This window comes from Gobius niger, assembly GCF_951799975.1.
Source record: "Gobius niger genome assembly, chromosome: 18".
Lineage (NCBI taxonomy): Eukaryota > Metazoa > Chordata > Actinopteri > Gobiiformes > Gobiidae > Gobius > Gobius niger.
Window position 1 is genome coordinate 9,922,814 of NC_136869.1, and position 27,369 is coordinate 9,950,182.

General features: G+C 41.4%; 1 protein-coding gene across 1 annotated transcript; it reads right to left on the minus strand.

Moving 5' to 3' along the window:
- Positions 1–750: 750 nt before the first annotated feature.
- On the minus strand, positions 751–23,743 carry phex (phosphate regulating endopeptidase homolog, X-linked). Its single transcript, XM_079576582.1, has 22 exons — positions 23,612–23,743; positions 15,839–15,898; positions 15,451–15,612; positions 15,253–15,336; positions 14,444–14,670; positions 14,181–14,249; positions 13,800–13,916; positions 13,285–13,368; positions 12,667–12,803; positions 12,491–12,584; positions 12,193–12,321; positions 11,677–11,778; positions 10,396–10,473; positions 8,431–8,534; positions 7,674–7,732; positions 6,792–6,846; positions 6,416–6,483; positions 6,205–6,335; positions 6,071–6,136; positions 4,431–4,535; positions 2,679–2,755; positions 751–1,133 (listed from the first exon to the last, which is right to left on the minus strand). The coding sequence occupies exons 1-22, from the start codon at positions 23,739–23,741 to the stop codon at positions 1,031–1,033; spliced, it is 2,241 nt and encodes a 746-aa protein (XP_079432708.1). The 5' UTR covers positions 23,742–23,743; the 3' UTR covers positions 751–1,030.
- Positions 23,744–27,369: the final 3,626 nt, after the last annotated feature.

Below are 27,369 nucleotides of genomic sequence, written 5' to 3' on the forward strand. Positions count from 1 at the left end.
GTTTTTACTGCCCTTTTGTAGTTAAAGGAAGTTTCTTGGTTGTTTCACCTTAAACAACTAATACAAATGCAAAAGAAATTATAATGTAAGGAAAAGTAACATTATTCATCTGTTTTATGGTTCTAGACGACATATTTGAGTATAGGCATCGAGCAAAGTATCGTTCAGGTATCGAAATATCGAAAACAAAGGAAACAGTACCCAGACCTGACCGTAGACCACACCTCCTACTTGTGATAAAATAAACATGGTGGATTTTACCCATTACTATTTTCAATGTTCAATCCCAATCTGTAAAAGTACAGGGCCTTGTTCAGGAACTGTATCGCCCAAACGCCGAATCATTTGTGGAACACCTGAGAGTTTTTCATACGTGTTTAAAAGCCGCTGCTGTGGAAACAAAGCTTCTTAAAAAAAAAAAGGAGAAAAGGAAACAAAGTGCTTTAATGTGTTGCATGGATCGGCTTTGAACAAATCTGTGTAAGAATGTGAATGAGTCGAGTTTTTTTTTTACTATTTGTGACGCGCTCGAGTCCATTTGAGTCTCAAAATCAATTCACGCGCTTCTGTCTGATCGAGATGTAAATGTTCCCTGATTGAACTTGTGGAATTAATTTCAAAGTGGATAATAAAGTATGTTGGAGGACTTCTACTAATATGTTCCCCTCACAACAAATGAATTAACAAACACACAATATAAATACATTTAAAGATGGGTTTTCCTTTATCAGAACATTATAATTCTCTCAATCTACCACAATTAATGAAACATGTATACAATATTTATAGAGTTCTTTACAATATTCTTTAAAATCTGACACATAACATAAAAAGTACATTGAAAGTCTTGCTGCTATAATACAGTACAGAATATAATATAACGTGGCTCTAGTCCTTTTTAAAGTCCCCGTTTTCCCTGGAATAGTCTGTTCAGTTCTGAATGTTCTGGGCGCACCACGGGGGCTCTGTATTCTGTAAACATCAGTCTGTGGCCGCCGCTGCTGTGAGGTCAGAGGGTCGAGGGGGAGGGTCACCACACGCGGCAGGACAGCGAGCCCCGGTTCATCACCGAGGACTGCGGGCAGCTGAAGGCCTTACTGAACTCCTCGTAGTTGCTCATGGCTCCAATCACCCTGCAGCAAGACACACACAGGAGATGTAATATATTTATGTCAACACTATTTATTACACACTATCCCCCCCAGTAATAACAATAACCTGCTCTTTAAAGTACGTTTGTGTGGCAGTTTGCTTCTCAGTCCTCTGAAAACACTTTATAATAATGGTACATGAGTTAATTTATGCATGAACTAATCCATGATTTTATGAAACATGCATTACTAAATCATGACTTCTAAGAAACAAACATGACTTAATCCCTGAATTAAATGTTTAACTAACTTACTAATATAGTAATGAATGTACATGAACATGTTAATAATTCATCACATTTCATGAGAATCACATAAGAATACCATGAATTCACTAAAACAGCAATGAAATGACAATAAAATGACCAATCATGAGGATCATGCATGAACATCATGACTCATATGGGGGAAATCTACTATACTCTACTATATATGTCCATACTAAATTATGGACAAGAACACAGAGTATAACTATAGGATCAAATGTACGACAATCATGATCATTTGCTAATCCTTAAGACATCCTGATTTCATTATGTTTGTCTCCTCCACTAAAGTGGTGTCTTTTTGTGTTTTTCATATAAAAGCACCAATAATATATAGTACAAGTAATACCAAAATAAATGTCTCATGTATACTTCATGATTTTGAATTATGATTATAATTCACATTTGTTCAGCATTACTTCATAAACCTAAACGTATAAACTTTAACTTTAACCTCTAAAGTTATACTTTGTGTGCTTATCCATATTTTAGAAAGTATATTTCCCCCATATGATGTTCATGCATGATCCTCATGATTGGTTGATCATTTTATTGTCATTTCATTGCTGTTTTAGTGAAAAGACAATCGGTTTATTAATTGAGGTATTGCAGATGATCTCCATGGAGGACAGTCAGCGCCATACTGGGGGATAAAAGACCACGTTCAATAGACACAACACATCATTTACATCAAGTATGTTATGTCCAAGGCCTGTTTTTTTAATTAAGACTTTTATAATCATTATATTAGACCAATAAGCTAATCAGAGTTTCTAATCATTTAGGCAAAATACTTGGTAATATAGCTGTTATTTTGCTTTAAGATGTGGCTTTATAACCCTGTGGTCAAGGTAATTGAATTGCTGTTGCCTCTGTCTTACTGCAGAAAGTGAGAAAGGCAGGAGTGATGACATTTGGCATTAGAAACATCCAATATGGTGGCGGGTAGCGTTTTAGTCACGGAAACTCATTAAAAAAAGGACTGTTGTTGTTGTAACATGTTTAGCTCATGCCTGGGGACACAGACTGGTCATGTTTATGAAATAGTTGCAAAGCCAATCCCGCAGTCAAGTCCGCAGTCAAACATAGTGAGAAGTTAGACTGCCGGGAAGATGAACTCTCTTCTTCTCTGCTTCCATCTGTATTCACAAACTGCGATCTACTCCGACACTGAACTCTCACCCTCTAAAAGGGTTGAGAGCGATACAATTTCCATTTCTCCGTGAATAGACAATAAAATGATCTTAATAGTGTCACTGACCTGTATTTTGGAGGACTGTGGGCTCCACTCTGGATCTGGTCTCTGGCTGCTTCTGTCCTGTAGGCGTTACAGCGCACCTAAAGCAAACAGGACACGGCATATTAGCGGAAACATTCCTCTTTATTAAAAAACAAAGCAAAAAAACAACTGAAGGAAAGAAAGTAAGGAAGAAAGAAAGTGAGGAAGGAAGGATAGAAGGAAGCAAGTAAGGTAAGGTTAAGGTATAGGTAGGTAAGAAAGAAAATAAGGAGGAAAGAAGGAAGGAAGAAGGAAGAAAATAAGGAAGAAGGAAGGACAGACAGAAGGAAAAGAAAGGGAAGAAGGAAGCAAGTAAGGTAAGGTTAAGGTCAAGGTATACTTGGTAGGCAAGGAAGGAAGGAAGGAAGGAAGGAAGGAAGGAAGGAAGGAAGGAAGGAAGGAAGGAAGGAAGGAAGGAAGGAAGGAAGGAAGGAAGGAAGGAAGGAAGGAAGGAAGGAAGGAAGGAAGGAAGGAAGGAAGGAAGGAAGGAAGGAAGGAAGGAAGGAAGGAAGGAAGGAAGGAAGGAAGGACGGACGGACGGACGGACGGACGGACGGACGGACGGACGGACGGACGGACGGACGGACGGACGGACGGACGGACGGACGGACGGACGGACGGAAGGAAGGAAGGAAGGAAGGAAGGAAGGAAGGAAGGAAGGAAGGAAGGAAGGAAGGAAGGAAGGAAGGAAGGACGGAAGGACGGAAGGAAGGAAGGAAGGAAGGAAGGAAGGAAGGAAGGAAGGAAGGAAGGACGGAAGGACGGAAGGACGGACGTCAGTGCTCAGGACAGGCTCAGTGTTCAGGACGGACTCAGGGTTCAGGACGAGCTCAGTGTTCAGGACGGGCTCAGGGTTCAGGACGAGCTCAGTGTTCAGGACGAGCTCAGTGTTCAGGACGGGCTCAGTGTACAGGACGAAATCAGGGTTAAGGACGGACTCAGTGTACAGGACGGACTCAGGGTTCAGGACGGACTCAGTGTACAGGACGGACTCAGTGTTCAGGACGGGCTCAGGGTTCAGGACGGGCTCAGGGTTCAGGACGGGCTCAGTGTACAGGACGGGCTCAGTGTTCAGGACGGACTCAGTGTTCAGGACGGGCTCAGTGTACAGGACGGACTCAGTGTTCAGGACGGGCTCAGGGTTCAGGACGGGCTCAGGGTTCAGGACGGGCTCAGTGTTCAGGACGGACTCAGTGCTCAGGACAGGCTCAGTGTACAGGACGAACTCAGGGTTAAGGACTGACTCAGTGCTCAGGACGGACTCAGTGTTCAGGACGGACACAGTGTACAGGACGGACTCAGTGTTCAGGACGGACACAGTGTACAGGACGGACTCAGTGTACAGGACGGACTCAGTGTACAGGACGGGCTCAGTGTTCAGGACGGACTCAGTGTTCAGGACGGACTCAGTGTTCAGGACGGACTCAGTGCTTAGGGCGGACTCAGTGTTCAGGACGGGCTCAGTGTTCAGGACGGACTCAGTGTTCAGGACGGACTCAGTGTACAGGACGGGCTCAGTGTTCAGGACGGACTCAGTGTTCAGGACGGACTCAGTGTTCAGGACAGACTCAGGGTTCAGGACGGGCTCAGTGTTCAGGACGAACTTAGGGTTCAGGACGGGCACAGGGTTCAGGACGGGCTCAGTGTTCAGGACGGACTCAGGGTTCAGGACGGGCTCAGTGTTCAGGACGGGCTCAGGGTTCAGGACGGACTCAGTGTTCAGGACGGACTCACGTGAGCGAAGCTGAGGAAGAACAGCTGGTTGTTGGTGAGTCCCACTCCGGGCAGCAGTGGCTCCTCCAGCCCCCCTCTGCTCTGCTCCACCCAGCGCCGGTATGCCTGCCAAAACAACGGGAAGACATCTGCATGTTCAGTATACACACATCAGACCAAATGTTACTTTAGTTTATGGAAAGGTCAGTGTGCAGTTACAGTAAAAAGATGTCTGCACCAGATTTAGCTCTATGCTTATTTCTATCTGTCGTCCTAAACAATGAAAATTACATAGCAAAAGGCAATATATATAGTAATGTTCACTCAACATGGTTAGGTAAAACTCATTTGAACCAGCTATCTATATCTATTGAAAACAACTAAAATTGACAATGTTTGGAGCTCATGAAAGACACACTCTGGCTTTCAAAAGTGTGAGATATATTTTTTACATTTCTGATATTGAATTTGATGTGTTTTAGTGAAATTAAGCCGAATATCAAAATACAGTATTGAAACTAATATTAAACTGGATTTGAAATGTTTTGCACCTTAAAGCCAGACCACGTAAACTTTTACCCAATAAATAATATTGAAATACATGCATTTATATTGTGACATATATTTTCGTCACTAAGAAATACCTCACCTCGCCTCTCCTAAAAAAAATACTGTAACTTTACCGGGAGTGGGTGCGTCTCCAGCTCGTCTCCATGGAGATGTGACTAAAGGCAGTTGAATTTGAGATTTAAACAGGTTAGGTCCTCATTCAAATCTATCGTTTCATTAGTGTGCCTTTAATTTATTGTAAATGCTAATTACATTTTACAGAAGGGGGTCTGTTCTAGATTGAGAGATTTTGGATTGTTTGTAGTCACATGACATTATCTTAAATGTAAAAAAATAACTTTGATATCATCTGGTTTATAAAGTTCCTGTTTATAATAATTGTATGTTATAAGGTCATGAGTTACCACAACACATTTATTTTTCAAGACTGTGGGAGAAATGAACCAGAACATGTTTTGAGACGAGCGGTCACTGTTGAGTAACAAAACCTGACAAAATGTATTGGCAGCTATTGAAAACTGAATGAAGAAGGAAAGGACAAAAGTATTCCAGTGATGCATCGAAACTTAGAAGAAGAAAGAAGAAGAAGAAAGAAGAAGAAAATGGAAGAAGGAAAAGGAAGACGAAGGAGAAGAAGAAGAAGAAGAGGAAGAAGAAGAACAAGGAAGAAAGAAGACGATGAAGGAAGGAGAAGAAGCAGAAGGAGGGAGGGAGGAAGGAAGAAGAAAAAGGAAGAAGAAGGAAGAGTAGAAGAAGAAGACTAGGGAGGAAGGAAGGAAGAAGAAGAGGAGGAAGGAAGGAAGGAAGGAAGGAAGAAGAAGGAAGAAGTGGAAGAAGAACAAGGAAGGAAGGAAGAAGACGATGAAAGAAGAAGAAGAAGAAGAAGAAGAAGAGGGGGAAGGAAGGAAGGAAGGAAGAAGAAGGAAGAGTAGAAGAAGAAGACTAGGGAGGAAGGAAGGAAGGAAGGAAGGAAGGAAGGAAGGAAGGAAGGAAGGAAGGAAGGAAGGAAGGAAGGAAGGAAGGAAGGAAGACGAAGAAGTGGAAGAAGAACAAGGAAGGAAGGAAAGAAGAAGAAGAAGAAGTTTATTTACCCTGAAAGCCTCCCTGATCCCTCCGTTATCGGCAATGTTTTCCGCCAGAGTCCTTTTCCCGCGCACCTGAGAGGAAAGAAGAGGATTGGTTTCTATATAGTACATGTACTATATAGTACATGATTGACACATACATGAAGTCCGGCCTCGTCCCAGCGGTAGTCGTTGTACTGGTCGATCATGCACTGAGTTTTGTTATTGAAGGCGTTTATGGAAGAGTCGCTCCACCACAGATCCAGGTTTCCGTTTTTGTCGTACTTTCGACCTGTTCAGAAGGAAGATAAAAAAAAGAATATGAGAACCATAATGTAAGTAATCTGTTCTTAATCTCAGAGTGATGCTCACCATTATTGTCAAAGCCGTGTGTTAGCTCGTGGCCGACGATCACTCCAATGGCTCCATAACTTAAAGATCTGGAACATTACATTCCTTAAGTCATGAATAACACCAGCATTGATATGAAAACACATTTATTGTTATTATAAACATTAGGTTATTTGTTTATAGGTTAAATTAAAAAAGAAAGAGCTTTGCACATTAATGATATGAATACGGTCTGACAGAGCGTTCATCTCTCTTCGTGTTCAGTTTCCCTCTGTAAGGACGGTTGCCTCTCCAAAATCTAATAATCAAAGTGCCCAATTTTTGCCTCTTAGTGAAATCAAAACGCTGAGTTTTCTGCGCTCTGTCAGTGAAGAGTGTCCTGTTTCAGTCATCTCACCTCGGATACTCTTTTCCCCAGAAGAACGGCTTTTGCAGTTCCCCAGCAGGAAATCCTAAATAAGAAAAGTATATTTTATTTATTTTATGTTTTATGTTACGTTTTTATTCGTTCGTTCTTTCTTTCTTTCTTTCGTTCTTTCGTTCTTTCGTTCTTTCTTTCTTTCTTTCTTTCTTTCTTTCTTTCTTTCTTTCCTTCCTTTCTTTTTTTCCTTCCGTCTCACCTTCCTTCATTCTTTCCTTCCTTCATTCCTTCCTTCTTTCCTTCCTTCCTTCCTTCCTTCCTTCCTTCCTTCCTTCCTTTCTTCCTTCCTTCCTTCTTTCTTTCCTTCCGTCTTTCTTTCCTTCCTTTCTTCCTTCCTTCCTTTCTTCTTTCTTTCCTTCCTTCTTTCTTTCTTTCTTTCCTTCCGTCTTTCCTTCCTTCCTTCCTTCCTTTCTTTCTTCTTTCCTTCTTTCTCTCTTTCCTTCCTTCCCTTCTTCCTTTATTCCTTTCTTTCCTTCCTTCCTTCCTTCCTTCCTTCCTTCCTTCCTTCCTTCCTTCCTTCCTTCCTTCCTTCCAATCCAATTTATATTATATTCCATGAACTGTCCTCTCCTTGAAGCTTTTTTTTTAATCCCATAGGAACCTTAACTGCTTCATCTTTCATAGTAACCTTTTCAAAACGATGTAGTGTGATGATCCTTGATTACATTTTCACCGTTTATACTTTTACACATAATGGCATACATGTAAAAGTAACAGGTGTCTAACTCATCTGCATCGGTTGCAGGTCAAAGAATAATGGTTTCCTGTGTGCTAGTGTATTGTGTTAAATCCTTCCTGTCACATTTGGACTCCCTGATCCGCTCACATGCCGTACTCTGAATGATTGAATGGTCTTACTGATCTGATTAGTGGAGGAGCTGTAGAAGGCGTTCACTGTTGTGGGGTTGGTGAACCATCTGCAACGGAAGCACAGGCAGAATTTCAATCCAACACAGAGGCAAGAACATTAATACTAAAGTGATTTCATAAAGACGGTATTTCATTGTAATTTCTTTTTAATGACCATGTGAAATATGATTCAAAATACACAATAAAGGGCCCCTTCTTTCTTTCCATCCTCCCTTCTTTCCTTCCTCCCTTCTTTCTTTCTTTCCTTCCTTCTTTTCTCCCTTCCTTCCTTCCTTCCTTTCTTCTTTCCTTCCTTCTTTCTTTCCTTCCTTCCTTCCTCCTTCCTTCCTTTCTCCTTTCCTTCCATCCTTCCTTCCTTCTTTCCTTCCTTCCTCATCCTTCCTTCCTTCTTTCCTTCCATCCATCCTTCCTATCTTCCTTCCTTCCTTCCTTCCTTCCATCCTTCCTTCCTTCCTTCCTTCCTTCCTTCCTTCCTTCCTTCCTCCCTTCCTTCCAATCTAATTTATACTATATTCCATGAACTGTCCTCTCCTTGAAGCGAGGGGTTTGAGCGCTCGATTGATCCCGGGAGCTGTGATGTCGGGGCCTTTGTTCTCCTGGACGGGCCACCCATGACAAACAGGTCAGACCCTTTATGATGAGAGCCCAACGAGGTCAGTTATGACGCCCGGTTTGGCAACGCCTGGTGCTGAGCCTGAAGGCAACAGATAAGCAGGAGAAGAGGGATGGACGGAGCTAAACTTACTCTGTTCGCGGGACAGTCTTCCCGAGCCAGGCGAGATCCGACCGAGCGATGAACTTGAGAGTCTGCATCACATTCCCGTAGTAGTCCTTCTCAGCAAACTGTAACTGTAAAACATAAACACATTGAAATACATTGCCAACAATAGCACACTCAATTGGCCTCAACTACGGAAAAACAGGATTTTCTGTCCTATACAATATAGTACCATGGCCCACACAATCAAAAGGATAATTTATAAAAACTGGAGCATACTTTCATGCGATCGCACTCTGGGCCCAGCCTTTGCTAATCCTCCTTTGTTCTCCTTCAAACGGCCTCCAACTTTAAGGGACAAACTAGTACGGAACTACACACCTGCCAACAAGCCCACAACCTTTCTAAAAAAGCCTACAGGTACCTTCAGATGTGGCTCTTGTACTCATTGTTCACACATCAACAGAACTACCACCTTCACTAACTCTGACCTCTCTAAAACATACCACTGTCGCTCATTCGCCAACTGCAACTCCACTTATGTCGTCTACAGACTCGACTGCATGTGTGGAAGCTTCTATGTTGGACGAACCAAACGCAAACTAAAACAGAGATTCGCCGAACACAAATATGCCATCAGAACACAAAATCTAGACTATCCGATGGCTAAACACTTTAAAAACAGCGGCCATCTAAGTCTCAACAATCTCAAAGTAATGGTCCTGGAGGAGATCCCCTATGACCGGAGGGGGGGTGACAGACTCAAAAGACTCCTACAGAGAGAAACTTTCTGGATCGAGGCTCTGCAAGCCACCAGCCCCCCGGGCCTAAATGAGGAGATAGATTTCTCCCCCTTCCTTTGACATCCCTCTCCACAGCACAAATTCCTGGTTTCGCAAGTGTGACTCTCGGTGTTCTCCGTCTCCTGTTCTATTATGGTGTCATATGTAAGCATTAACACACTGATTGTCGTCCCCTCACTAATGCTCTTGTGAATACCTTTATGAACGATTTTTCTATACTCAGTCATTATGGAACTGTTCACATAAGTTGTTTTCTCCCGCATGTAAATGCCTTTTAATATGCCTTTCAATATGTCCTGTCCACATATGCAAGTAGCTTGTTGAATGTTTTTCGATGATCTTATGTTGCATTATTTTGCTACACCGGGTCACGTGATACCTCACGTGTGCCCTCTCGGGTATTTAACACACCTGTAAGCAATTTCACTCACAAAGATCGCCCTGATGAAGACATAGCTGTCGAAACGCGTTGGCGTTTTTTAATCTATTTTGTCCATGCACCAATAAAGGATTTTTAATTTTTGCTACTCCGGAGTGCCTCCTACCCATTTTTGACTGCCTTTGACACGCACAGCCAGTCTCTCTTCTGTCCTCATGCACTATCGGCTCCTTGGAAGAGCACCCGTGAGTTTACCAATACCTATCACACCTATGGGACCTCAGCAGCGCTCACTTTCTATTATTCTTTCTATTATTCAGCACACTCAATTGCTTTGAAGTCTCACAAAACCTTGAAACCATTACAATAGTTCCTCAACAAAACCTACTGGCTTGCACTCCAGCTACACTTATTGTATTGTGTCTATTCTTCTGACAAGTTGGCCAATGTAGAGAGCAAATTTACCTATGTAGAAATAACCTAATCAGTAGAGAAGTACATACAAGAAGGACAAAAGGTCCCGCTGTATCTATTGTACTTCTTGAATACTTCTTTATAATCATCTTTACAATACAGCCATCACAGTGGCATTGTTGGAAACCTTCGCCCACCCTCCTCAAAGGCTGAGAGTTCGTATCCTACTATTGGCGATACATACTGCCATTGTGCACAAGCCACTTCACCTCACCGTGCATGAATATATGAGGTGTTATATAGGACTATAGCAACCTTGATCATGTCTAAGTTTATTTGTTTAGACAGCCACAGACTTTGATTTGTCGCCAAAAAAAGGTGATGTGTTTTGCAAACCTCATTCAAATCTTCATTGAGGTAGGTGTCGTTCAGGATAAACTCTGGGTATCCGACCTTGGGCAGCACCGCGTGAGCCTGTGAGGACGGACGGACACAAAAGAGATTTTGTCAATTCAGTTCAATACTAAAAAGAGGCGGCAGGTCACAGTCACAAAATCAAGAAAGATGTTTTCCAACGGTTATGTAAGCCACAGCGATACTGCTGCAGGGGTTGCTTCAGGTCATGCGAATACAAAAATACTTTTCTGTGTGAAGAAAGGTTTTCAAAGAAGATTGAAACCTTGAGTGGCTCTTCTGCCAAAGATAATTTCATCAGCCAGCTCTGCTTATGTGCAGTAGTTTAAATGGTAGTAATTATGACTTAGTTAGTATAGTAGTTGAGGAAGTTGTAAATAACAGTGAAGTTGCAAGTTTTTTTACTCATTAATTGTCCGTGATAGTAAATACTATGCTGACAGAAAAGACAAAGGGAGAGAGGGATATTGTACATCCTATAACACAATGGAGATCCTTTTTTTCACTCAAACTTGGTTGTAAATACTCTTAAAATGGCGCTAGCTCGCAGTTAGGTTTGCCCGTTAGCCTGTTAGCTTCTTCTTTTTGATTCCCCCCCCCCATAATCCCATTAACACTTGCATTACCCCCAGAGGGACTGCGAAAAGGATTTAGTAAGGAAAATAAGTTACTTATTACTGCTTGAAGGTAATAGCAATCCTGTCCTTACTGTGCGAACATTTCCAAGGCCTCCATGTATTTCAAAGCTAGCTACTGGACTGTGTCTTTGCGCACCATAGAAAGTTAAAGAGTGTCAGAGTAAAAGTAAAGCTTTAGGATTTCCATTTTGCATTGGCGTATATAGATCATATATGATTCTCAATCTGCTGGTTGTTTTGATGTAGTTTGAATCGAATCCGTGCCCTGTGGGGGGCACGAACACCAGTGGTTGTTACACTCAAAGGTTGAGGACCACTGATATAGAGAAATGGGCAACAGATCATAGTGGGTAACTTGTCAAAATGAAGCACAATGACAGTGATCGTAATGGTCTGTGACAGTCGGGGCCTAATTAGTGGAATCGTGTTAGTACGGAATGAGTTAAAACCCCTGAGGGCATTTTTAATGAGTCATGTGCTGCTGGACAATAATATGAAAAGATTTGCACAATTGTAGTAGCTGTGTAGTAGTGCAGTAATTCCAGCAGGAGCAGGGGGACTGATTGAAGTTAAAGAAGTCGTAGTGGTCTTAAAGTATATACTGGAATGTACGTTTTATTCTTGCCTTTTCGATGGCCCTCTGCTTTGTCGGTTTGTCCATCCAGTCGTTCTCATTCTCTAAAATGTCGATGAACGCCCAGCGGACGCCTTCGATCAGCTCCTCCATCTGGCGACGACAGAATCGTATCAAGTTTACGCACAGATCTGGAATGAATTTCGTCCAGACAAGAGCTGAATCGAGAACCCCAGAACCAACAAATATGTGCAAACGACAAGGTCCAGACATGAACTAAACCAGGATTAACATCAAATCAGGACTAAACCATAACACTAAGCACCAGGTCTAGTCCTTACCAAAATGTGGGCTCATCTAGAACTAAACTATGAGTCGATTATTAGGCTTTTATCAACAGATATCTATCTTAAAAATACCGTTATATCTGGACATAGCAGGAGAGCATCAGTTCGAGAGCAGCATGTGTGTTTATCCATCAAACTATTTGAACAAAATAATCTTACAAGCACACAGACACGCAGTTGGATAAATATGTATAAGCGCAAGGCTGTTAATGTCATGTACCATGTGTTTCTTGTCCTCCTGGAAGTGCATGCTGACAAAAAGGCGACCGGTGGCGTAAACAAGCGAGTTCTCCACGTAGTTAACGCACTTATCCCAGCGAGGGGTCAGTGAGGTCGTTCCCGTGGTAACCTAGTGAGAGGAGAGGCAGAGGTGACATTGTCCGGCTAAAACAAGTGGATTGTATTAAGTGATGCATGGTCTTAGCCGTTTATTTGAACAGAGATAAGCGTCAATTATGGAGTTTGAAGGCGTGGGAGAAGAGTTCTAATTCTCAAAAGTGGAGTCAGTTTTTACAAACCCGTGCATAGTCCAAGTATCTGTAGAGAAACCGTCGGCTCAGAGTTGTGGCCCTGGAGAAAACTGTCCTCCATTGAACGTAGTTGGCTACAGTCCTACAGCGAGAGGCAGCTTTACTATGCCAGCATGGACGAAAGGCAGTGAAGCAGCATAAACAATTTTGCGAAATAAACGCACCTTGGATCTGTGGTCTCGATGAGCTTGAAGAGCTCTTTGAAATACTGAGGCGCCCTGACGATGACTTGCTCAGAGGAGGAGACATTGTAGTGCCCTGAAGTCTCCACCACGGCTTTCACGAACCCCAACCAGTCGAACTACATGGACACAAATGGTGTGAAAATTGGATTCACTTTTAAAGCAGTACAAAGTAACTCATGCCCCTAGAAGCCACAAGCACCACTGCAGGTGTCGTAGCATGTTGCGGTTTTTACTCATTAACTGTCCGTGAGAGTAAACATTACGCTGACAGAAAAGACAAAGGGAGAGAGGGATATTGTACATCCAATTACACAATGGAGATCATTTTTTTTCACTCAAACTTGGCTGTAAATACTGTTTAAGTGGTGCTAGCCCATAGTTAGCTTTGCCCGTTAGCCTGGTAGCTTCTTCTTCGTGATTCCATTAGTGTGTATTGGTGGCTCTGACCCAGAAGCAGGAATGTTGCAATTGTGGTTTTCTGGCCAGAGACACCAGGGGAAGATGAAAGGCCCCCAAATCATCCCATTGAATGTATAACCTCCAGAGGGACTACGAACAGGTTACTTTGTACTGCTTTAACTACTTTTTATTTTTTACCTGTGGAATAGACTTCTGTAGTTGAGCGATAGTGAGTTTGTTGTACATGGACTCACTGGTGCGGTTTTCATAAGGGATCAGGATCTGCAAGAAAGTAAGTTTAAAGGTGTATTATGCTACTTTTTATGTGAGGAAATAAAAAAGTTGATATTTGTGCGTATTTGGCCTTGTAGTGACCCAGTGGTCAGCGTGGAGCTTTTACTTTTGATCACAGTGGTCTCTAAAACGCTCCAGGATCAATTGTTTTGTAGGTTTTCTAGTGAGAGAGTCCGTCAGCAATGAAAACCTTCCAAACAATTGTTCCTGGAGTGTCCTAGAGACCAATGTGATGGAAATTAAAGGTGCCATGCTGATCATTTATACAGCTGCTGGGTCACTACAAAGTCAAATATTCACAAATATCAACTTTTTCCCCCACATATAAAGCAATGCAGCTTTAAATGGCATACAAATGTCATTTAGGCACCAAACTTTACTTTAAAGAGGTTTGATATTAATCAGAAGTGATGCTTTACATGAGCCAGTTTGGTCTCGAAGGTCAGAGCTTTCTCCATCTGCGTCTGCGCTGATTTCTGTGGAGCCCCGAGCATCACGGCCGTATCCACCATCAAATTCAGCAGAGCCGCTCGATACTGATGAAGTAAAGGGGAGAGAGATGGTTGTATATCTTTTCTAGTCTAAGATTCATCCAATCCAGCAGTGAAAATAATAATCACATCCAATCAGACGCTATTCACACACAAAAAAACAACCTTATGAATAGACTTTAATTGTAGTCAAGTACATAATTATTGGTTGCACAGTCTCACTTCAGATATAAATATGGATAACTGTTGTGTCCTGTTTTGCCGGAGGACACTTTGACGATGTGTGTGACAGATGAAGCTCAGACTCACAGCTTTGGCAGCAGAGGTGTTGGTGGTGTAGTCCTCCCTGGAGGGCAGAGACAGAGAGGCCTGGTCCAGCTGCAACATTAGATAAAAAAGAAATATAAAACTTCAGCCATGTTGTTGCGACAATCTCTTCTACCCCGGTGGTTTTAGGACGAAGTGAAAATGGACTATAGATTTTCGTGCTACTTTTGCGATGCCATGTGTCTTTCTGTTTTCTGTATTTGTTGTACAGATACCACATAACTGATGCAGGAGCACGGGCTGACCTTGATGATGTAGTGCAGGGAGTTTTTGTCGTCTGGAGACACGTAGAGGCGCAGGAGGACGCTCTTGCTGTGCTGGTTCCTCATTTGGGCCAGAGTGTTGAGGAGGCTCCACTGGCTCTGGGACCACTGGTACTCCCCTCCTAGGCCCTCCCCCACCACGGGCCATCGGAACTCGGGAAGCCGCAGGGTTTGCAGCATGGGCTTCGAGTCCAGCCCCTCCAGGACAGCTAAGAGAAGCCATTCAGTCAGTAGAGGATTTGTTGTGTAACTCTCTTAAATGTCACAATATTCCCAGTGTGTATTTGTTACAATACTCTACAGATGACACATTAAGAAGAAGTGACTTTATAGTTGTATGGCACTGAAACAGATCTGGCAATGAAAAACAATGTTATGTAAAGAGAAATTTACAAGAATACATTGAGTTCATTTCAGAGGGACTTGCAATAGAACTCATTCATTCTATGTTTTGAACAAAATACTAAGAAACACATGGATATTTAATTTTGCTGTCTAAAATGTGAGGCATATATTTTTCTTGCTACACTCAGGAGAAGATTGGTGCTACTATGTCAATGTAAATGCTGAACTTCAAGGGTCCCAAAATTGACCCTTGTGGGACTCCATATGGGATTTTTTTTTTTTACTTCTTTAATTCAAGCATTCTCCGCCCAATCCCTGTGGCCGAACAACCCACAGCCATTTGAGCTTCATCCCTTTCCCCCACAGCTCCTCAATCAATCCCCCTCTTCATGGAAGCCCTTGCCTTGTAATGAATTTGTAATTGATTAGCTTTGGTTTACACTCACTTTCATTCAGACACGAACGATACAGGATCTTCGCCTTCTTCACAGCGTCTAATTCATCTGCGTTTGAGGGAGCTTCTAGTAACTCTGGAACAACAACAACAAACAGAAAACGTAAGAAATATTACGTGTTTTAACCAGTCTAATTGCTCAGGTGAAAGGTCTTTGTAGGCACAGTAGAGTTTGTTAGTCACACTGCACCTTTCAGTTTGATGTCGACATTTTGCCGGAGCCAGGGGTAGATCCCGTACGAGGAGGAGTCTTCAGGGATGGGGTTCTCCTTTAACCAGCCTCCACAGGAGTAAGAGTAGAAGTCTTCACAGGGGTCCACCGAGCGATCAATCTTACTCAGAATAGACCCAGCTGTAGGAGAGCACACAGTGAACAACTTACATAACAGGCTGTGTTCATGTTCTAGAATAAAACCTCATGTGAAGGGAAAGGGCGATATTATTTGGATGAGGCAACAGTGAATCTGCAAATAATCCTTGACAATCTAGCATTTTTTTTTACTGTCTTCGAATTAATGGCAACTGAAAACTACAAAGCCATTTTTGACGAGGTAAAAGTTAGTCTGTTCTGTACTTACCTGCCTCTATACACTCTGGGGTCAGGCAGAACTCCTCCTGAGTGGACTTTTGACTGGAGACTACAAAGGAAAAGAAAAAAAAAAACATAAAAATTGGGACACAAATGCAGACACTATAGGAAGCATCTGTCAAATAGACATTTTCAGCCATAATGAGGATTGTGTTATTATTTGTTCTTCTTTGTCAATAACTGTTTACATTTTGTGGACCCAGGCTGTTGTAGTAACTTATGGGGATCCGTCATTTGTGGTACAAGGTAATGAAAAAGCTTCTAGGAAACAGCCACATCACAGAAACAACCTAGAACAGACTATTCTAAGAGGGAAAAGTTCTGAAATTGATCTTTGGCTTTTGATTTACAGTGTCAGGGACAATGCACATGAAAAATTAGTCTAAAAAAGAAGAACATGCCGTCTGCCAGGCTGAAGCAAACAATGAAAAGCAATCATCATTTCACTCACATCTTTAAATCATTCCCATTTTAAGAAACACTCACAATGTAAACCATTCGTATCACAATCACTCAATGTACGGTTGTCAACTGAGACCTTACAGTTTACAATATGAAAAATAGCTTTGTATAAACGGATGGCAACAACATTTACAGTTTGAATCAGAGTCTTGAGGTGCCATAGTTTTAAAACCGAACAAACTTTCAGAAAATAAAGTTCGTTAATAGCTGGATTTCCTGTAACTCATCCCGGTCTCTTGTCGTGTAAGAGCACTTTGGTTTGACAAAGCGGGTTTAATTTCATTACCGTCCGTACAATCTAATAAACCACACTCACATTGAATTCAGATAGCTGATATATCACAGCTCTATATAAGTGGCAGGCTTTGTCATTCCAGTGTTACAGTATGACTGGGAATGGTCCGTCAACTTGTTCTTAAACTCCCAACTTTATTTCCTTGTTCTGATCATTTTTAAACTTAAATTGCCTCTGTGAAGCCTGAACCAGATTAGGTTTTTACTGTAGAATATCCAAAAAAGTAAGTTTATAAGGACATGCAAAATAAGATAGAATGAAACAAAGCATGACCTTCAAAAATGACCTGTTTCCTGCCTGTTTACATCACAAAGGTAATTTCCGGCTTGAGCTAAGCTCATTTCACGACATCCCTGGGCTGAACAGGAGCCACCGCAGATGACAGAAATGTTTATCGTCTTTTGGCGCGACCACAGATTCACAGCACACATTCCTCGAAAGAACAAAACATCCTCCTTCCGCACCGTTTCTCTGTTAATTACACAGACTGTGAACCACTACATCTGTGTTTATGTTGGCTATGACTTCAGCAGTGTAGTGCCACATTTAGCAACCCAGGTCTTATTTTCATCTTAAAGGGGAGGCATGCCCAAATGTAGCTTTTTGAAGCCACTATATCAAGCATAATGTCCTTTTTTTAGGGTTTAACCATATTATGATTACATCCTCATCATAAACATATAACACATGAAGTGATGAGAGAAGAAGGACAACTCTTCTAAAAAAGCCTTTATTTATAGCAGATAATTCATGTTGAGTGTTGTCCTTAGCAGCCAACCAAACAGTTTTGATACATGTCGCACAAAGAAGTGTGCCCTCTGCAGGTGTTGGGTATAATTGCATATAACTACATTCTTTGAACTAGGGATATTTTCGAACACACATACACATACATTATTTTCAGCTATGCTACAACAAACACCAATGTCTATAGTTATAAGAGCCTCAATAAAGCATAATAAAGGATATACTTTTTGACACATGTAGCCTAAAATAAAGGACAGTGAATTCCGGACTATTGAGCGCACCTGAATATAAGCCGCACCAACAACATGTATTAAAGGGATAATTCATGATTTTTGGCCTCATTTCCTAGTTATCCAGAGTGTTGTTGATTTCTGGAGATTTTTGTTTGTTTGTTTTTTAATTCATGCAGTCCTTATTATTTATATATTTGAAGAGTTTAGTGGTGCTAGGCTAGTGCTAGGCCAGCGCATGTCTATGCTAACTTGTAGCCTGCATTAAAAACCTCTTCAAAATCATAGGTAGTCCTCCAAACGTTGCCATATCTTATTTGTAGAAAGCTCCTTTGTGAATTCCACGTGTAGTAACTTCGCTGCTGCGTAGCTTACAACCAGGAAGCTGCTCAAATATAAGTTATTTTAAATGCAAAATGGTCATATTTCAATACTTATTCAGTCAACACAGACATTTATATCAGTAGTCAGGTGTTATGAGTGATTTGCCTCAGGTGCACTGTGCTTGGGTCAGACGGTTTTTAACCCTGGCTACTAGTTACCATAGACATGCACTAGCCTAGCACTAGCGTAGCACCACTTAACTCTTCAAATATAAGGACTGCATGAATTAAAAGGAAAAAAACTAGGAAATGAGGCCCTAGGTCAAAAATCCTGAAATATCCCTTTAATTATTATGATATTGTTTTATTTATTTTTTCACATATTGGCCACACTGGTCTATAAGCCGCAGGTCGTCCAAGCGCATTGGAAGTGGCATCAGTGCTGGAAATACTGGACTTTTCTCTTCGTGTGCAGTCAATTTTACCAAGAGAACGGTGACCTATACATCCTGCTTACCCCGCTCCGGTGGACAGATGTGGTGGAAGACAGCAACAGCGTGACACATGACACAATATTAGATATGACCATACAAATCTATAGATTGTGCACCGTTGTATAAGCCACAAGGTTCAACGGGTGTGGGGAAAAAATCAGTGGTTTATATCCTGGAAATTACAGTAAGTACTTTCTCTATGAGCACATTGTTTAGGCCTCTCATGAGCTCCATAGATAATGTGTAGTGAAGGCAGATTAAAGTAACCTATATGAGCTTAAAACATGCAGTGGTGCTTCCTGGTAAGTCTGGAGGTGTTTTCCAATCCTCAGTCTTTAAGTACAAACATTTGAGCGCTCTCCAAAATATAAATAACTCTTCATGGTTGGTGCAAAGCCTTTTTATTTATTTTTTTGAGATGAACTGCTCCACTTGTGCTTCGAGTATGTTCAAAATGACTGGAGCCTGAAGGGGAGTGGAGGAGTCTGAGTGGGCGTGCGCTAACTGCATACATTGCCACATAACATAATTACACTTCAATGCAGCCACAAAAATGTTAGCTTCCATTCGCTAAAACAGTGAAAACAGCACTTGCCCAAAACCCATAGACATCCTGGGACCCCTCCCTGCTGGGACCACCCCCTGAAAGCGCTGTTTAAAGTGCCACTGATGGATGGCATATGGAAAGGCGATGGTTGAATTAACAATGGGAAAGCTTACACAGTTCATTACTTAATTTGGAAAGGCTGACTTCACATGGCCAGTGTCAGGCAATATGTGGCTTCAACTGTGATTGTTCTTTTAATTACAGTTTGTGGTTGTGGTTCCACTGTATAGAAGATGTTGCATACACAATATATTTGGCATGAGGAAAGAGGACTGCTGAAGAAGGCTGTTTGTTGGCCACTATACTTGGGGAAGTCTGTTTTTCAAGATAAAAAAAAAAGAAATAGCCAAATGAAATAAAAACACTTTGGTAACGCTTTATATTAAGGGGTGCTTGTTAGGTATTAATAAGGTTCCAATAAGCTCTAGTAATCTTTTTAGGGTTAGGGATTAGGGTTAGGAATAAGGTTAGGGTATAGGCTACACCTATAGTTGATAATAGTATAATAAGCAGGTTATTATTAGCCATACAAACATATTATTCATGGCCTATTAATTGCTTATAATTACTTAAAAAGCTTAAAAAGAGCGGAGGCAAAGTGAAGCAGGGGGAACCACAACATTGTTCATTTAACATTTAGTTGAAGACAAGGCAACAAGGTCTGTTGTTTTGCTGTGTTTACAACAAACTCTGCAGTGGCTTCATTGGTTAATTTATTCTCTATTGGTTGATGAACATATGAGTCTCATGTAAACACGTCACACCGGATTGTGGCCATGGGCTCGTTTCTATCTGTCGTCCCGCACTCACACTCTCAAACACACTTTCATTCATCCTGGCCTATTGTACATGTTTTTAGTGGTAGGGGAAACCGGAGTACCCTAATCCTACACAGACACGGGGAGAACATGTAAACTCCATACAGAAAGGCCCCGTCCAGGTGGGAATCGAACCCAGGACCTTCTTGCTGTGAACGGTTATCGCTCAGGTACCCCAGCTTTAAGGGGGAGACAATGCACTTTTTCAATTTGAAATTTGGATTTGCTTCAGAAAAAAATGTTAATTCAAATACTAAACAAGCTAGCTAAGTCCTTTCTAAAGAATGTTTTAATGCAGGGGTGTCCAAACTACGGCCTGCGGGCCAACTGCGGCCTGCTGCATATTCAACAAATATAATGGACTTTTTTATTCATATTTTTTTTATAATTGAATATATATAAAATAAATGAAAATCCATTAATAGAGAGCTGTGATGAAGGCTGTTTTTACTTTAAGCATATTTAATTAAAATGCATAGTTAACATTTTGTGGAATTTGCTAACTTTAATACAATAAAGGTGACGTTATATATCTGACCTCTACTGAGTGCGGCCCAGTTGTTTGTATATTTTTCTGTATGTGGCCCTCACTGTCCTGTCTTCACCACAAATATAGTCTAATTACAGTTGTTCATTATAATATCATGAAAAAGTGCATTTACTTCTGTTATTCAACTTAAAATGTGAAACTAATATATGATATAGACTCATACATGCAAAGTGACATATGCCAAGCCTTTGTTTGTAGTAATGATGGTTATGGCTTACAGTCCATTTTCAATATATTCCAATTTTATCAGATTTTCAATATGGGTTTTTTACAAGCTTTATAAAAGCTCTTTACCCCCATTCATTATTGCACCATCAGATCAGGTAAAACACAAAAACATGCATCTGTTAAAGCTCGAATACATTAGTCACACTCTGTTATCTTGTAATTGTGAATCCCTTCCCACAACGTTAGTGTCGACATCGAGGTCAGAATGGAGGCCAAAATGTTCATGGATTAGATTAACTGTGCAACTGTGTTTATTTAACGCGGCCGTGTGATAACTCTCCCCTGTCTCTTCCTGACACCGCGCTCCCTGATAAAATATGCAGTCACTTTTAATTAAGTCACCCCCCTGTGAACGCGCCAACAACGCTTCCACTGTTTTACACAGTAACCACAATTTCATTTAATTTGATTTTATTTATATCACAACAGGGGAACTCCCATGTGCTGCGCAATTACCGCTTCGACTTCTGCAGCTACTTTTACTATAGTACAATCAGCTTTCACTTTGTATTAGTGCCATTGCTCTACTATACTGATACGATAATACTTTATTGATATCCCAGTTCTCTTATTCCAGCAGTACTGAAGAAAACACAAGGGCGATAGTGCAGATTGTCAGAAAATGTGCAAAAAAGGATGAATCTGCTGTGTGAAATCGCATGTGCAATGAATAACAAAAAACAAAAAGTGTGAATATTTGTTATCAAAATGCACTTATTATACATGTTTACAGTCATAGTGCAGGTGATTGTGATCCATATATTGATCCTACTACTTTCTACTGCCCAAAACGGAAAAACTACGCAATCTAGACACTCTAATACACCTTATGTGTGGTTTTGACAACTCTGTGATGAACAGAAGTGAAATAAATGATGATCAAACTCACAGTGCTCTACATAGACAATGAGAACCTGCATGTTTAACCAAGAACACATTTTAAACTAAAATCGTCATTCAGTCCATGGGGTGCCATAGTGTTCAAAGTGTGAATCCAAAACATCTCTCTTTGGTACAACTTTTTCAGAATATTGCCCCCTCTTGTGGACACAGTAACCCTTTTGATTCCAAAGAACCTCAAAGAGGATGGTGAACCATGATTTGCTTCTTTGTAATGTTTGGCAATAGCATAGTGCATATTGCCTGTTCTGATAGCAGTCTTATGTTCTGAGATCCTTTGTTTTAATTGTCTTTTTGTCTGACCAACATATGCCAAATCACATGGACAGAGAAGTATATAAATGTATCATTTTTTTGGGCTTTAGCACTCGGAGCATTTGACGACACGCAACTTCCCTTCCTGAATACATTTATGCATTTGCCTCTACCCATAACATGAATGTCAGTCCAGAGAGGATGGAGGAGGAGAGAGTTGGAGAGAGGAGTTAATCAGAAAGGAGAGTGTTTCATAAAACCCCCGTTATCTCCAAATCTAAAAATCTGTGATTTTGATCAAACTAGCCTTTGTTTAGCTTTGGATATCTCAAGAACCGAGGCCCTTAGAATTAAACTGTTTTCACCTACGGAGAGCATAGCTTCTCGTCTTTCAAACGAGCCACAGCATGTGTCCATTGCTATAACAGAATATGCTGTGGTGCTACAAATATAAAACATGGTCTGGATTGTTGGCGCTCTACAGCTAAATCCCCATAACAGGGGGGCCTCAATGTGTTAATATACATACAGTACTACTACAGCTATCATTGTTTCCAGAGATGGCAGTAACTGGGTGGTAACTGTACTTCTTGGAGTAATTTTATCACACAGTACTTTTTACCTCTGCTTGAGTAATATATTGTTGTAAAGTAAAACATGTTTTTCTTTCTGTGGTGAGTTCATTGGAAAGTGAGAAAAACTTCACTTGACTAATACAATTTCAAATCATCAGATCTTTAAGCTTAATTTTGTTGTAAACGATCTCAAGAATTGTAAGTTTCATCTCATTTCAGGATGTATAGTATTTGTATAATACAACAACAGTTTGTATTTTTCATTTGGCAGATTCTAACAATGCAAATGTACTTCGCAATTACTCAAGTCGTATTTTTACAAAGTACTTTTTTTACTTGACAAATAATCAGACTTTTTTTTTTTGCATCTAGTTGAGGCAAACAATTTGAAAGTAATGTTACACTTACTTGAATGAATATTTTGGCTACTCCCCATCTCAAGCTGTTACCATGACGACGACTGCCACAACTGCTGTGGCTGGTACTACTTTCCGCTACTGCTCCCACTACACAACTCTAACTTTTTTACTTGTTTTTGTGAACCTAGCCCAGAGAGACAAAAGCGTGACTAAAAAGTGACAAAAAAGTCACAATAAACTTTGTTGGTCTTAGCTTTCAAATGAGGCACTACACTGGTCCACAGGCTCTAAGCTCCAGCTGGGAAGCTTTCAGATTTGGGTTAAGCTGAACTGGAGAAAATGTGCTCAGTTAAGAGTTTTTTTTCTTCTTTTCTTCCACAGACAGCTCTGTTTCTTTAAGTCAGACTCCCACGGCACTTTACCCGGGGGTTAAAAAGGTTCAAAATGTGGGTGAAACCTTATATGACCCAAAAATAGTGGGACGCAGGAGGACCCAGCAAGTGTCCCGTACGAGACCTTTGCTCCTACTCCAGTTATTTATTTACAGTCAGCGTGCAGCCTATACTATAATCTAGAGCAGCGTAGTATACACTTCCAGTTCAAATTATAGGAGTTTAGTGGAAAAAGTGGAAAAAGACTTGTGCGCGTGGGAAGAGCTGAACACAGGACTTCAGACAGTACAAGACTTTTAGCCTTTAGAAATGTCCTGGATTAGTTATATACTTTACATGTGGTTTAGTAAGTACTCATTTGGAAGTGTTAGGAGTTAGTTTGGACTTGGTTGCGCCTTGATTTATTCCTGATTCAGTCTTTGATCTGGTCTTGTATGAGGTAACATGAGGGGTTAGGGGTCAGGGGTTAAGGACAGTACATTACACATAGTACACACATCAACCCACCACTGGACCACGTTACTCACCGTTACCGAGGATGAGCGCGAGGAGCAGAGCCGCGCAGACGCACGCGCACATGGCCAAGGCGACCCGGTACAGGCGAATGTTGCCCCGTTCCGGTTTGACCCCCGCGCCACCCAAACGCTCCAGCTCCATTACTCAGATCAGGCTCAAACGGGACAGGAGCCAAGCCGGGTTTTAAAGGGAGCTGAATGGGAGGGGGGGGTTTTGAACTGAAAATACAAAAAAATATATATATTCCTCCCGCAAAATATTCACAATCCGTCAGCACATGAGAATAAACAACCACTAAAAAAAAAAAAAAGAAAAAGAAAAAATGACTCCACAAATATAAATCAATGTTGGACAACTTCAAATAGGAAAAAAAAAAATGCAAACAAAATCAACAATTGCTTCTTTTTCAACAATTGTAACAAAAACAACTCTCTTAATGTTGCTCCCTGAATGACTTTTCAATCCACGTCAAAAAAAAAAGTGTCAAACTTCAGTCAAATAAAGTCGAACTCCCTCTGATTATCCTCCAAGTGTCAACAGTCCCATGTCCAGTGTGTGTTACTTTACTTGTAACTGAATCTCCAACTTTGAGTCCATGCCTCTGCTCCTCTGGCCCCACCCCTCTCTCTCCTCCCATCCCCGTCTCTTGAGGAAAACCCTCTCATCGCTGCATGTTATTACGGTGTTGTGCAGCTACTGTATTCCCCCCCTGAGGCTGTCTGTTTGGATGTATAAACGTGATGGGGGAGTAACAGGATGAGACAGGCGCTAGAGCAGAACTGAATTAAAGCCACACAGCAGCAGCAGTGGAGGAGAGGTGATGATTATGAGTGATTAATCCATAGATGGTAATAATGCCCTCCGGTGATTTTGTCAGGAGGCATCAAATTGAATCATGTGGAGAAAATTGATGCTAAAACTGAAACTGCTGATTTGCAAATGTATAGGTTACTGCCTTTTGGAAATAATGTCTTAGAATTAATGTGACACATTGATGCCTTGTCGTTATAGGTAGTGTTTATCAAACCCACAGAACAGGAAACTCAGGGGTAAGCGAGTAGCACTTAGCATTGGATATGTATTTCAAGCATTTCAACATGATTTTAAAATAAAAAGAGTGTGTATGAGTGTGTTAACTTGATTTTAAACACAAAACATATTTTTTACACATTATTTAGCCTTAATAAATGATGAATGACACTTAATTAACACAGTAGTACAGCGGTTAGAGCTTGTGCTTCACAGCTGGAAAGTCCTGGGTTCGATTCCCACCTTTCTGTGTGGAGTTTTCATGTTCTCCCCGTGTCTGCGTAGATTTCCTCCAGGTACTCTGGTTTCCCCTGCCACTAAAAGCATGTACAATAATGCATTAACATGCACTGTCCCGACCAAATAAACCAATTTAAAAAATGAAAAAGAAAAATTCATCATGAACAATTCATTAGTTAAAGTGTGACTACTGTCTAACTCAGTTTAAATTGTGCCCCATACCTTTATTTATGCTTAAAACCTTCATGTCAGCTCTGTCTCACAAAAAAATGTTAGTTGTTAGGTCATTGTGTAGAATGATCACATTTCAAATCAAAAGGACCACCTCTGATGTTGTGTACCAATTCAGCAAGAAGGCCGAGGGCCACCAAAAATTGGTCTGAGGGCCACATTTGGCCCCTGGGCCATACTTTGGACACCCCTGGTCATCGCACTATAGTGAAATTATATCAAGTCAAGCTAAAAACACCTTATTTTGAAACGTCAGTCCTCTCCCTCAGCAGAGTGGGACCGGCCCGTTCACACGTGGGACTGTTGTGGTGCACAGCTATGCAGCATGTACTCATTATGGGTTTGGGGCGTCGCCTGCGCTCTTCCTTAAATGGCCACGGCTTCCTGTTTCTGCCAAAAGCACCCATTCATCAGGCGGACAGAGCGACCACGAGGCTATTGTTCACCGCCCCACGCACAATCACGGCATTTTATTTTTAACCAAGTGTTTTCATAACTTCTGCAAGGCTTTAATCAATGATAATTAGTGTGTAGGTCTTCACATTCACGCCTATTAATGGCATAGGTTTAGAAATGTATTGCGGAAATATAGACCTATGGGCTATTATAGATACCCCTTTGCCCATTCTCATCATGAGGCAAGGGCATCTGGCATGCATTTAACATTTTTTGAGGCGAGAGAGAGTAACTTTGGAGATTACTTGCATAAAAATTAGGTACATTTTTTGTTTTCAGGACAGTAAACCCTGACCGAACAACCAAACATCAAGCAGAGGTTTAAATACCAGACGAAACAGAATTATGCTGTTTTGATGTTGACATGCACACGCCATCATGTTTGCAACACCCCCGTAATTAACGTAAAGCCTCTAAAAAGGCAGTCATTTTGAACCTGCTGACAAGGTGTCTGTCTGCGTGACTTCAGTAAACACCCCTCTCATGTCTAAGCCAAGGACATTTTGATATTTATGTGTCTATGAGAAACGCCCTCCTGTCCAGTGACGGCTCGCACAACAGGAGGGAAACGCAATCACAAGGATTCTCAAAACAATGTTGGAAGCCGGAATCTGCTGCTGGAGGAGACATTGTCTACGTTTACATGGTCTGAAAAAATCTGATAACTGGAGAAATCAGCTATTCCAATAACCAGATCTCATGCGTTTACAGTTTCTTCAGAAATCAGAGAATCCAAAACTCCAGGTTCTACATGTGCCAGTGCAGATTTGGATTTGTAGCGGAACAGAATTGTCTCCACCCCTCTCGTCAATCCATATGGTATTTAGTCTTGTGCTTGGTGCGGTAGATTATATTTATTTGGCGGCACGGTAGCGCTGCATGTTCTCCCCTTGTCTGCGTAGCCTGGCTATCGCCTGGCTGTCACCAGACTATCGCCAGACTATCGCCAGACTATCGCCTGGCTGTCACCAGACTATCGCCAGACTATCGCCAGACTATCGCTTGGCTGTCACCAGACTATCGCCAGACTATCGCCAGACTATCGCCTGGCTGTCACCAGACTATCGCCAGACTATCGCCTGGCTGTCACCAGACTATCGCCAGACTATCGCCTGGCTGTCACCAGACTATTGCAGGACTATGGCCAGACAATGGCCAGACTATCGCGAGACTATGGCCCGACTATTGTCACACTATCACCAGACTATGGCCTGACAATCAGCAGACTGTCGCCAGACTATGGCCAGACTATTGCCAGACTATGGCCAGACTATTGCCAGACTATCGCCAGACTATGGCTAGACTATGGCCAGACTATGGCCAGACTATGGCCAGACAATCGTCAGACTGTCGCCAGACTATTGCCAGACTATCGCCAGACAAAAATATCACAAGTGATATTTAGTCTGGGGGTCACCAATTCATTTTCTCGTAGGAGAGGTGTGGTTTACAATCGTCCATAGCCGTTATGAATGTCTATCATATGTGTCTGTATGTAGCCATAGCCAATCGTATCAATTGTATCCTATGGCTCATAACGTACCTGCTGTAAACTTTCGAACTAAACTATTTAGAACAGGGTCTAAATGTTGGATCTGTAAATATATATATATATATATATATATATTTTTTTTTTTTTTCTAATTTTTTTTTTATTATAATTTTTTTTTTCCAGTTTCCCCCACCACAAAAACATGTACAATAGGATGAATGGCCAGGATGAATGATCTGGAGTGAATGTATAATTGTGTCATGTAAAGCGCTTTGGGACTATGTCTGTGGAAGGAGCCTCTTCTTCTTCTTCTTCTTCTTC

Bases quoted from the DNA above. Each gene is read 5' to 3' on its own strand.
- phex (XM_079576582.1), bottom strand. From the start codon at position 23,741: ATGGAGCTGGAGCGTTTGGGTGGCGCGGGGGTCAAACCGGAACGGGGC. The intron at 13,917-14,180 runs GTGAGTCTGAGC...TTACTTCATCAG, and splicing joins ACACCTCTGCTGCCAAAGCT to TATCGAGCGGCTCTGCTGAA. The intron at 6,847-7,673 runs GTAAGACCATTC...TTTCTTATTTAG, and splicing joins CTCCTCCACTAATCAGATCA to GATTTCCTGCTGGGGAACTG.